The 12112-nt window shown below is 34.8% G+C and overlaps 3 protein-coding genes and 1 long non-coding RNA gene across 6 annotated transcripts; 1 reads left to right on the top strand and 3 right to left on the bottom strand.

Annotated features, from left to right (window-relative positions):
* Nucleotides 102-2361, top strand: LOC104749148 (serine/arginine-rich splicing factor RS31). The gene is made up of 6 exons (XM_010470729.2): nucleotides 102-190; nucleotides 291-420; nucleotides 1183-1295; nucleotides 1388-1623; nucleotides 1716-2006; nucleotides 2096-2361. Exons 2-6 carry the CDS (start codon nucleotides 315-317, stop codon nucleotides 2124-2126), a joined length of 777 nt encoding a protein of 258 aa, XP_010469031.1. The 5' UTR covers nucleotides 102-190; nucleotides 291-314; the 3' UTR covers nucleotides 2127-2361.
* Nucleotides 4416-6789, bottom strand: LOC104749147 (dof zinc finger protein DOF3.7-like). 3 transcript variants are annotated; one of them, XM_010470728.2, is made up of 3 exons: nucleotides 6486-6782; nucleotides 5312-5816; nucleotides 4416-5227 (listed from the first exon to the last, which is right to left on the bottom strand). In XM_010470728.2, exons 1-3 carry the CDS (start codon nucleotides 6507-6509, stop codon nucleotides 4866-4868), a joined length of 891 nt encoding a protein of 296 aa, XP_010469030.1. In that variant the 5' UTR covers nucleotides 6510-6782; the 3' UTR covers nucleotides 4416-4865. The 3 variants fall into 3 exon arrangements, with proteins under 3 accessions (XP_010469030.1, XP_010469027.1, XP_010469028.1); XM_010470725.2 differs by having other exon boundaries at nucleotides 4416-5816; nucleotides 6486-6789; XM_010470726.2 differs by lacking the exon at nucleotides 6486-6782 and adding an exon at nucleotides 6113-6427 and having other exon boundaries at nucleotides 4416-5816.
* On the bottom strand, nucleotides 8895-9730 carry LOC104753207. Its single transcript, XM_010475495.2, has 2 exons — nucleotides 9175-9730; nucleotides 8895-9066 (listed from the first exon to the last, which is right to left on the bottom strand). Exons 1-2 carry the CDS (start codon nucleotides 9682-9684, stop codon nucleotides 9022-9024), a joined length of 555 nt encoding a protein of 184 aa, XP_010473797.1. The 5' UTR covers nucleotides 9685-9730; the 3' UTR covers nucleotides 8895-9021.
* Nucleotides 10511-11587, bottom strand: LOC109129698. The gene is made up of 2 exons (XR_002036014.1): nucleotides 11137-11587; nucleotides 10511-10728 (listed from the first exon to the last, which is right to left on the bottom strand). It is a non-coding gene; the product is annotated as an uncharacterized LOC109129698 (long non-coding RNA).

Genomic DNA, 12112 nt, shown 5'->3' with positions numbered 1-12112 from the left:
GGGCTTTCTAAAATTATGGATGTACTTTTAATACGAGATCCTAGATAAGGCCCATTATAATTATTGAAATTCCGAATTTAACCCTGATAGCATGTTGGGGGTTTTTTTTAAGTCAACCAAGAGACTCTGCTTTTTCTTCGCCGAGTGTCGTCGTCGTCGTCGTCGTCGTCTAGGGTTTGCTTCTTCCAAGGTAAAAAAAAAATTTCCGATGATTCTACTTGCTCTTATCGGTCTACCTTCTCATCTAGACTATCTCTTTCTAATTTTCGTGTTATTGGATCTCTCGTTAGGACTTTGCGGATTGAGGTGAAAAGATGAAGCCAGTGTTCGTCGGCAATTTCGAGTACGAAACTCGCCAGTCGGAATTGGAAAAATTGTTCGGAAAGTATGGGAGAGTCGACCGAGTTGACATGAAAACTGGTATAGTGTCTTCTAATTTCTGCGCCGGTGACTCTGATTCTAGGCTTTGTTATCAGGTTTTAGTGTATACTTGTTATGAAGATTTAGTGTGATTATCTTGTTCAACTAGGATTCTAGCCTTTGTTTTCAGGTTTAGTATAGTTGTTAAAGATTTAGGGGTTTTAATCGAGTAGAGGAGCCTTTGTATTGAGTGTTTATTTGGTCGCAGGAACATTTCTTCGAAAGGAACAAGAAATTGCCACTCTTCTTCTTCTTCTTCTTCTTCTTCTACTTCTTCCTGCAATATACAATTTCTACATTTTCATGCCTGCCTTTATCATGTTGTGCCTACCAATCTTGGATGATTCTTGAGATACTTTGGAATTTGTCTTGTCTATACCGATGGTTCAGATGGAAGTCTATTGAATCCATCATGCCTTTGCTCATGCCATTGGCCTTATCTGAACTCCTACACTCAGCATGCCTAGCAAATGATTCAGAATTGTTTTTTTTTGAAAACTGGTGTTTTTTTAATCCGTTGTTATGCTACAAATCTTGATTTTTCTACTACATCATGGAACGACTCTACATCTCATCATGTACAACCAGCCTTCACATATATGCAGGTGTTGTATATCTATTTAGTTATTTTCTAGGGGGGGGGANGGGACAAGATTTGCTCTGTTGGCTGATCTTTATAGCATTGCAGGTTAATGGACTGGAGGATTGTCACTATCTGTGTTGCATTTTGTGATTCTTGTATGTTTCTTCTTTTGGTTGCAGGATTTGCTTTTGTGTACTTTGAGGATGAACGTGATGCTGAAGACGCAATTCGCAAGCTTGACAATTTTCCTTTTGGATATGAGAAACGCAGGTTATCAGTCGAGTGGGCAAAGGTATTCCTTTTTTTTTTAATGCTTTTGATTTGAAGCTTTCACTTTGCCTCATGGAATTTAGGAATACTGCTTAAGTTTATTCCGGTTTTCAGGGTGAACGTACCAGGTCTCGTGGTGATAGCAAGGCTGCTTTATATCAGAAGCCTAGGGCTACGAATACACTGTTTGTCATTAACTTTGACCCCATAAGAACAAAAGAGCACGACATTGAAAAGCACTTTGAACCCTATGGTAAGGTCGTTAATGTGCGTATCAGGCGCAACTTCTCATTCGTTCAGTTTGAAACACAAGAAGATGCCACAAAAGCCCTTGAAGCTACTAATAAAAGGTAATAACAACACTTTTCTCTTGTTACGTTTTTTTTTCTGCCAAACATCCAATATGTTTGCCTCACCAAAAAAACCGCCTTTGTTTCCTCAGCGAAATATTGGATAGGGTTGTCACTGTGGAGTATGCGAAGGGTGGTGATGAAAGAAATGATCGATATGGCGGTGGTCGTAGCCCGAGAAGATCTCGTAGTCCTGTGTACCGTAGGCGTCCAAGCCCTGATTATGGTAGGCGTCCAAGTCCAGAGTATGGTCGTCCTCGAAGCCCAGAGTACGACAGGTACAAAGGTCCAGCAGCTTATGAAAGACGCAGGAGTCCAGATTATGGACGTAGGAGTTCGGATTATGGTAGACAAAGGAGTCCTGGTTATGACCGTTACAGAAGGTAAAAATTAACAATGGCTTTGGCTTCTTACTCTTTTTTACTCCACAACTCTCTCATTGATGTCCCTGTAATGTTTTCTGATTGAACAGTCGCTCTCCAGTCCCAAGAGGAAGACCATGAAGAAGATAGTACAACTAAGAAACAGAAGCTACCAAGAATGTCTGTGACAAGTAGTAGAAGGCTAGATTTTGCTATGTCGTGTTTTGAATTGCATGATACAAGTTTGAAAGTACTTTTATGGGCTATGATCTTGTGCTATGGTGTGACTATTAATTAATCCTTTAGAGTTGGAGATATTATCAGAGATAAGCTGAAAGCCTTGCTTTGAATTTGATTGCGCTTACGATTTGGTTGATTAGTACTTGGTTCATGTACTAATAATTCTTTTGATTCGTCATTATGTGAAATTTATGATCTGAAAAGCAAAAGAAAAAAAGCGATTGAGAATCAGTGTGTAGTTAATTCGTCTTTTAAACTTTTCCATTAGTTAATTCGTATATTGACTGATTTTAATTTTTTTATGAGATATGTCTTTTTATTCCTTCGATTTCTTTGGCCTGAAGATAACAACAGCTTTTCTATATTAATTTTATATAAATGAAGTTGACTCCATGACATCGATCCGTTGCGTTATTGTTTTCTTCTTAAATTATTTTTGTGAATAAAGCGACCATACGCGCTGATAAATCTAGATTTCTTATAGACTAGGAGAATATCGCGTTTGATTTTAATAATTAAATGGTGAACAAAGAAAGAGAGTATATTATTCAAATACAGTATAGTCCAGCAAATAAATAATCAAAAACACAACGCACAAACCCCAATGAAAATTTCATGTTTGGTTGGCGGGCACTATAAAGTGGGCATCTACTTCCGCATTTCAAGCCAGCTACTAATCATCATGTGTTCATACTCAGTATTTACATAATTACATTTCCTATTCCGACACAAATATATACGTAATACGTACCATAGTTTACGTTTGTTTATTAAATAATATATAGACACTTTTTATTTGGAAACTTAATCATATGTAAACTAACATTAATCGCATTCGTGGATTAAAAAAAGAGAGGTCAAAGTGTAATTTTTGCTTCAAAATGTATGCGGTATGCCGATAGTATGTCGTTACCTAGATTGCATAACCTACGATAATTGTGTATATACAGTATATGAATGAATCAACTGAAATACATTTTTTTTCCTACTAATTGGAAGAAGATTAATTAGCGGATTAGGTGAATGAACCGTGAAGGTATGGTTTAATTATTATTCTTATATTTATATACTAAAGAAAGGAAACAATAATGTCGAGTGGAATGTGACATTGCGGTAAATCTGGTAATAACGAGAATTCAAGGAAACCGTGCCGTCGTCTCCCGAATCTTAGTGGGTGTTTGCTATATAAAATAAAATAAAACTTCTTAGTTTAAAATGATTAGAAAACTATCTTTTTAAAAGCAAAAATAATTATCGTTCTAGCTAGTATATTTTTGATTAAAAAGGAATGTTCACAAATTCTAATGTAAGTTTTCATAACAAATTATCTAGCTAGTTTGTACATAATCATATAAATTATTTAACACCTTTCCAAGTAACTAAATATTCACATGAAAGAAGATAAACATTGCTACGTTCACGCACGGGCACAAAAGTCAAAAAGCTAAGGAGCTCTATAAGTATATTTATATTAGTGTCCCCAAAATACGATGCTTTGGGATTTGATAATCATGACTATTCGTGGATAATGATTCCGATCATCTTTATTTTTATCTGCATATATAATATGACATCAATAGTTTTAGGCTGATAATCGTTTAATTTCTAATTAATTACTAATTGACAAAGAAAAGTAAAAATTATTGGCGAAAATAAATAATACACATATTTTTCTATAGATTTTTTTTTTATTTTCATATTTTGACAGATTTGGCACGTTTGATAAACTACATTNTTTTTTTTTTTTGGTAGGAACGTTAGTTTGTTAATTAAGTACTATATTTTAATTTTAGTTGTAGGGATTTTATTTTAGTGTTTCCGTGCTGTTTTAAACATTAACTGTGTTTAAAAATAAGTAGAATAGTTATCTGAAATAACAAACTATATAACTTTTTGAATAATTCACTAACAAATTAGTGTGCCTTTATGGAACTGTGTCACACTGTTGTATTACACCATCATATAATTTGTAATTCATCTGTAAGTTATCTAATTATGAAATCCGTCGGTATCAACATATTAAACTATACTACCATAATTTTTGTTTCTGTCAGACTCCACTAATACCGTTTATAAACCTGTGTAAAAACAATTCACTTCTTAACGGTGATAAGTAATATATTAGGTGTTACTCACAATGACAAGTGACAACACTGGATGGTAAATATATAAAAGTCTAAAAGCTGCAAATACAGAAAATACTCAAGGAGAAAATGTATAAAATTTTAGGTTTACACAATTTAAAATATAGATCGGAATATGTTTACACAAATACTTCTCGAAATTAAATAGAAGAAATGATGAATACAGATTTCACTGATTACACATGAAGCCCTCGTATTCACTTATTCTTCTACCCTACTCATATCCCTTGGCACTCCTCATGAACGTAGACCCTATATGATCGATTACTAAAAATATAAATTACCATCAACCCAATTATGAAATACTAAAACAAAAGGAAAAACCCCAGAAAAAAGGAATAAAAAGACATTCTGTAAACTAAGTTCTGACAACTTTAACTAAAGTACCCCATGTGAGAAAAACAAAAGATCATCAAAGTAAAAAATATAATTAAAAAAGGAGGTAAAAGGTGAAAAAGAGAAAGAAAACCAAGATCTCTTTTTAACCTTTTTTTTTTCACCACGAAGATCCTCCTGTATTACTGAACATTCCACTCCAATATGTATTATTACCATGACCCTTCTCTTGGTTTGTGCTTGAAAGCTCTTTCATGTCTGGAAAAGGGAACAAAGCCCTACTTGCTCCATTCATGTCATCATTATTATCTTGAGCTCTTTGGTTATTGTTGATGGTGTTATGTCCAATCCCTTGATGATGATCAATGGAGAATGAAAGGTTATTATTACTCTGTTTGTAATCAGGCATTGTTGGAAACCCTAAAGATGAGTAAAGGACTGAGTTCGAATCCATCATTTGACCAGGCAAGAACGTGTTCATGCCTCTTGAAGAGACTCCATTAGATCTTAGAAGCTCGAGAGCTGAGACAGGAGATGATGAAGCATAGATTGAGGATGAAGTATTGTTGTTCTCTAACTTGGGGACTTGAAGAAAATGAGACATACCATGATGATGATCTTGCATGACCGGGAAAGATAGCAAGCTGAGATCTTTTGACTTATTAGGGATCTGGCTTGAGAAAAGAATCGGTGGGTTTAGATCTGGAAGCTTAGGATTGGAAGGTGAAGCTAAATGTGTTGAGGATCTCTTGTTTTTTCTTGAGCTACCTCCGACAGGGACGTTCCGGAGAGAGCCACCTTCGGTCCAATACCTTCGACAACCTTTGCAGAAGTATCTTGGTTGCGTGAGACTGTAGTTGTTGTAATAACAGAACTTTGTGTTAGTTGAGTTGCATCTCGGACAGTTTACTTTCTCTTGTGGCCTCGCCTTTCTAGTTTCCATCGTCGTGGCCGTGCTGTTGTTATTTCCCCCGGAACCACCGTTGGATGCGGTGGCGTTTGGCCTTGTGTTAGTGGCGATGAATGTTGGCTGTTGCTGTGATGTGTTGTTGTTGGTGACGTTAGAAATCATTTGCTCCATTGGTTTTACGTTTATCATTTCTTGAAATCCCTAAAAATTAAGATAGACCTTAATTAATCACTAACCATGCCAAAACTATAGACCACAAGCAAAACGGAGTCTTGATTCTCGCCATGAGATCAATTAAATTGAAGCACTAATATACTCAAACGAACATAAATATACATGTATATATATATATGTATACTAGGTTTTCAAAAGGTTAAATAATTGGTACGTTAAAAAAGAAAAGATAATTCAAGAAAAGGAGACTAATTAAATTACAATTTAAGAAAAAAATGTTATGACCAGAGCACCAAGAACAAAAGGTAACTAACAAATCATACCTTTTTATCCATAAGTTATCAGAATTTATAAAATTAGTCACATGAAAAGGTGAACTTATAAAGAACAAAAGTCCCTTAACTTGGGAAAATTTCAAACGGAAATTAAAATTCCCCATGCATTTTTCATATATAAAAGTCCAAATTAAAACCCATCATATATAAACATGATCTAGATATAAAACTGTATATATATATATATATAAACCAAGACGCATCATAACAAAAACTTGCATCATACATACATGCATATACAAACATGTATATATTTATATGTGCGTAGAGATATAAAGAGAGAGATAGAGAGAGAGAGAAGTAAGAGTTAGAGAGAAGAAACAAACAGATATAGCAATTAAGAGAGATCCTTTTTACGTACCTGCGTCCATTTCGTAGCATCCATGAGCTTCGACAAAGAGAAAGGCAGAGAGAGAGAGAAAAGAGAAACTAAAGAGCTAGTAAAGAACAAAGAGAGAATGTTTTTGGAGATGGTTTTTCTTTTGGACTTTTGCTTTTTTTGGGACGATATGGCTCTATGCGTTAGCTTTCACTTTATGGATGATGAAAGAAAGCAGCCAAGATGAAGAAGAAGAAGAAGAAGAGAAGAAACCTGCAAAATTGAAATATAATAATAATTTACATGAAAAAAGCAAAAGGAGGGTTTGTTGTTTTTGACTAGTGATAATAATGTCTCATGGCCTCCCTCTCTGGTTCTTTTCTGGTCCCTCTTTTATATATTTTTAAAGGAAAAAAATATCTGGCTAAAATATTGATTACACTATTTAACGAATTGGTTGGCTCAATTACAGTGTTATACGCATAGTGGTGTTTAAAATTTGTTTGAATCACTTGTCATTTCATGATTTGCGACTGAAATGTGTCACTAAAGACTAAACCATGTGTGTAAATTATGTTTTCAAAGATGATACTGTATATATTTTCAAATAAATCTTTGATACGATAATATACAGATGAATATATTATCTTATGCATGTTGATTTATTTTCATATCATAATAATACAAAATGTGAGTGGAATTATGAGTTGTATACTATTCCCGCCCACCCATTTTGTAATTAATATTATATGTTGGGTTACGATCCGTCATACCTTGGCAATTTCAAGATCCACATAGATATCATAATTACTCGATATTTTATCTTTTATATGTAGATTAGGTTACGAAATTCGGTGGTGAACTTGAAATTCTAATTACTGATTAATCTATGATAAAGTTGTGACTTAATATGGTCGATAAAACATATAACGTTTTTTATTTCTAACTTTATATAAAGTACAATATATATGTTGACTGTATTTACAGGAATATGGAGTATTCTTCGGACGCAAATAATGCTTTCTCTTATTTTAATTATTTTGTTTCGACGAAGAAAAAGGTACACCAAAATTTTCACCCTTTATTTGAATTGTGATCTGCTTTTTTCTTCGTGAAAGGACCACTATACATGACACCACACATGGCTTCATAAAGTTAATACGATTTTATTCTTAAATCGGCAAAGCTACACAACAAATGTCGCGTTAATCAGATAACTAAAATAAAAAACTTTGTAAAAGCACATAAACTGAAAATCGAGGCCAATTATAAGAAACCAAAGAAACTTTTCATCAAACAAACAATACTGCACGACTTATACTATGTTATATATATAGCTTTTTCGTTTATAAATGGTAATCATCCTTAAGATATTAAAATCACGTGTTATTAAAACGTTAATTACCCAACGTGCAACTTCCTTTACGTACTAAGAATGATTAAAATCACATTCATGTAATCAGATGACCGTTGTGGAATCTAACTAAACAGTACTAGTTACTTAAGCATACAAATATTAACCGGTTAGAACTTATACGTTTATTATTTATAACTAACATTCACATCGATACAATTATAGAATTTTTGGGTCTAACATTAACAAAAGAAAGTAAAACGGTTATTTATGTATATAGTCAAAAGATGAGGGGTTGGAAAAGAATTGGGATCAGGACCGACAGGAAGCGACAAAAAGGATGATGGTGGAACCCATTTTTGGGGCGTGATTAGCTTTTTTGAAATCTAAGAGACTGTTATTTTTTAAGATGTTGACAACTGTCTTTTCCTACCCAATCTATCATCTCCACTTCTCTTGTCGTTTTGTTATTCTAGCTTTACCTTGTCTGCCGTTTTCTTCAGTCTTGAACGACCTACCACGGTCCACGTGTTCTACCAAATCGTTCACCTAGAAGAAGCTTCCGTTGATCCATTCTCCGGCCTTTTCTAATATATGGCCCATTAATTTAATTGGGCTTAACAGCATATAATTTTTGGTCAAGAATTCCACCAACTAATTTGGTATAAAGGAATCAACGAATTTGAACCGGTTAAACCTCCAACAGGGAACAGCTTCATCAAACAAACGATTCACTCAACAGTTGTGAAATTGCTTTTTGTTTTCAAAAACTGACAAAATGTGTATACACGAATGAAAACACAAACAGTTAGTTTGAAAATTTTAGCCATCAGATTTCGAAACTCTTTATACAAAAGAAATAATTTGTAGGACCATTTGATGTAATGATTATCGCATATGGAAGTAAGATCGCATCCTAGCCACTAATTTCTCCATTATCTATGCTCCACATTACCTTTTTAGCAACATTCTATCTTCCATGTGAGAGATATCATATTATATTAAAATTTTATACAATTGAATCCAGCTCCGATCACCATAGAATATAGAAGTAATTCGTTTTATTCGATAACTACATTATGATATCGTGGCGATTACATTAGGTCCAGAAAAGCCCATAACTCGAGTCTCGATAGTATTTGTTACAAGTATATAAAGACGACGTACTGTATTAATATTATTAACCACTGGTATTTATAAAAAGTAAAAAACGTCTCTCAAAACTCAAAAGCAATATTTTTGTAGCTTATTGTTCTTCCATGGAACTTCCTGCAAAACAAACAACACATATGGAAAATCTATGGTTTCTTCTGAGGCAAGACAGGGCAACATTTTAAGGCATAAGAGTGAATGAACTATATAAAAAGGTAATTTTACCGAGAAGTAACAACTAGTGACGTAAGAGAAACAGTGGAGACCTCCAGTTCTTCTTGTGTACGTCTTCATATCATCTTCATCTTCATCATCCGATTGATAGACAAATCTACTCTTTCCGGCCACATAACCTTCACCATCGTCACTCTCTTTCTTCCACCGGAACCATCGTTTCCACCCCGCGAGACGGCGACGATGTTTCTCTTCCAGGTGCATTTTGGTAAAGTCACCAGGAAGGAGCATTCTCGGAGGCAAATCAAGACACTTGGAGTAAGAAGGATGACGAATACGGTGTTTAGGCTTGCCAGGTTCTTCTTCCCATGAGAAAGGAACCGAAGCTCGAGAGAATGAGACATCATCAGGGTTCGGAGACGACGACGACAAGTGTGACGACGCTGACACGTGGTTTACTAATGGTGATGACATGTACTGTAGCCTTCTCGATTTCGCGGCTAAGATATGTTGAAGTTTCGATGTGATCATCGCCTCCTTATTCTCTTCGTCAATCCCCATATCGTCTTCCTTGTTGATCTCTATATCGTTCTTGTTTTCTGCTTAATGATTCGTAGGAAGAATTAAAAAGAAGACAAAGGATTAAATGTATGTAATTGTCATTGAACATCCAACGCTCGATAATTTAGTATTTGTCGACTAGACTACTATGCAACCATTGCTCGAACTGAAAGTCAAACCATAGCCTTATTGTTGTTGAGGAAAATTAGTCAGAATAAATTCGCATGTATAGTATGGTATATAATACAACTACAACTACAACACCTTATTTAATTTTGTTTTCTGTCACCTATTAGTTTTTAATGTATAACGATTATAAGATTTTGTTTGATTGTATGTTAAGGGAATATAATAGTTGTATCTCGTATAATATTATTTGAGTACGAGTGTTCTTTAACATGTTTTTCCTCAATTAAGTAGAGATGTTTTGTATACGATAGCTCCAAGGTTTTATTGTTCTGAGCAAGTAAAACAGTTGCTCCATCATAGTCTACAACAGTCTACAGTAGTACATAACCACCAAACCAACACTTTTTTTTTTTTTTTGTCATCTAGAATTTTATAATTGGAACCATTACAACTTAGGATTACAAACTAAACCGGAGGAAAAACATAATATCCCCGAAGTCTAAAGCCGGCGGAAGAACAAGATATCCCCGGAGTCTAAAACCCTATGTAAGGGAAGCTAACAACTGCAAATACATGACTAATACAGAGATCGAAGGAGAAACCCATAACAGAAACATACCAAAACGAAAACCTCATAAAGAGGGATTAAACCAAACCCAACAAGGAATGCTAACTTCAAGAGATCCTTTGCTTGTACAAATCGAAGATGCCCTCGGCCAACCTTCGAAAATCCATTCCTCCTCTAAGAAACTACCTAAAAGTAACAGAACTCCTACGCTAATCTTCATAATCCGCAAAGATAGAACCACTCTAAGTTCTTCACACTTTCTTCCGGATACGGCGACGTCGTATACAAGGCGACTTTTTTTGCACCTAGGTAGAAGCAAAACCCATAGGACCAGATATCAATCATATCTGAAAAGCAGAGACAAGGAGCGAACAGTCCACACTGGGTACCACCAATCACAATCAAGGACAGCAGAAGATCGAACCAGAATGAACTCAAAGAGAACTCTAAAGGACACATAAGAACTTGTAGGCTTGACAATCACCACGACGAGGATTCGTTTGCTCATCAACAAGCATAAAACAGGAACCTCAGCTTCTATCCAAAACAGTTAAGAGACAAAACGAAACCTAATCAACTAATTCCGGGAAGATATTGCCTTTTCCACATCCCATACCGTGGGAGAAGAAGAAAAGGTAAAGACACCATCTCTAACTCTGAACCAGCCTGAACTAGCCTACTAATTGAAACAACCAAATCGATTCCATCTAAACCTAGCAAAACAGCAAAGAAGAAAGGCAGGATAGTCGGTTTACCGGACCAAAGAGCTGGAGCGAGACAAAAGGTCACAGATTCGCAAATCCCTTTCTAAGACAGAGCAACCAGAAGATCTACAGATCCGGAAGCCCAACCAGACAACTCTCTCTGGAGAAGCTGACCACCTGCCATGCCTCTAGAGCTCGCCGAGAAGAACCACCATCACAGCCTGACGAAACTCTTCTCTACTTAACCACCAGAGCTAAGACGAATCGAAGGAGACATCAACTAAACGAAAAGGAAAATACTGGGGACCCTCTCACGGCTGCGGCGAGGAGCGCCGGTCATCGGAGAGGGCAAACGAAAATCAGATCTAGAAGGGCGGCGGCTGGTTTTAGGTTTAGTCGGCTCTCTCTCTCCCTACAAAACTGTTTTGACCACCAAACCAACACTTAAGTTTGACAAATTTGTATTGGTTTTTTTCTTCATAAGTCAAATCTAAATTAAACGAAGATATAGACAATTATTAACGAAAGTATTATTAATTATACTTCATATATGGTTTTAATCAAACTAAAAATAAAATTTATTTCTTTCGAAATCTGAATTTTGTTAAAGAAAAATCCGCTGCAATTATAATAAGGTTGGAAATTTAAAGTTCGACTAAAGGAAGAACTTGATAGAGAACGATATGATGCTTCCTCAGTTCCTCATATGAACAATAAATTAAATTTAATGTTTAGTGTAGGTTCTGTTTATTTTATTATATTTCTCTATAATCGATTTCCACGTTTTCAGTTTCAGCGAGTTTATATTTTCAATTAATTTGATCGAATCTTAAATAATAAAAATAAATAAAAATTATAAAGTGATAAAAATTATAAAAATAAAATACATAAAATGATATTTTTTAATACTTAAAAACAAAACTAAAAGAAATGTAATATTATATAAATAAATCAAATATAAAGTAATAAGAAAAAAGAAGTCATTAGTCTTGTGATATTTTTACTACGACATATGGTATATAAATAT

The sequence above is a fragment of the Camelina sativa genome, chromosome 16 (genome assembly GCF_000633955.1).
Source record: "Camelina sativa cultivar DH55 chromosome 16, Cs, whole genome shotgun sequence".
NCBI classification, from domain to species: domain Eukaryota; kingdom Viridiplantae; phylum Streptophyta; class Magnoliopsida; order Brassicales; family Brassicaceae; genus Camelina; species Camelina sativa.
This window is presented reverse-complemented; position numbering and strand designations above follow the sequence as displayed.

Bases quoted from the DNA above. Each gene is read 5' to 3' on its own strand.
- LOC104749148 (XM_010470729.2), top strand. From the start codon at position 315: ATGAAGCCAGTGTTCGTCGGCAATTTCGAGTACGAAACTCGCCAGTCG. The intron at 1,624-1,715 runs GTAATAACAACA...TTGTTTCCTCAG, and splicing joins CTTGAAGCTACTAATAAAAG to CGAAATATTGGATAGGGTTG. The intron at 2,007-2,095 runs GTAAAAATTAAC...CTGATTGAACAG, and splicing joins GGTTATGACCGTTACAGAAG to TCGCTCTCCAGTCCCAAGAG.
- LOC104749147 (XM_010470725.2), bottom strand. From the start codon at position 6,509: ATGGATGCTACGAAATGGACGCAG. The intron at 5,817-6,485 runs GTACGTAAAAAG...CTTAATTTTTAG, and splicing joins ATGCTACGAAATGGACGCAG to GGATTTCAAGAAATGATAAA.
- LOC104753207 (XM_010475495.2), bottom strand. From the start codon at position 9,684: ATGGGGATTGACGAAGAGAATAAGGAGGCGATGATCACATCGAAACTT. The intron at 9,067-9,174 runs GTAAAATTACCT...TTTGTTTTGCAG, and splicing joins TCACTAGTTGTTACTTCTCG to GAAGTTCCATGGAAGAACAA.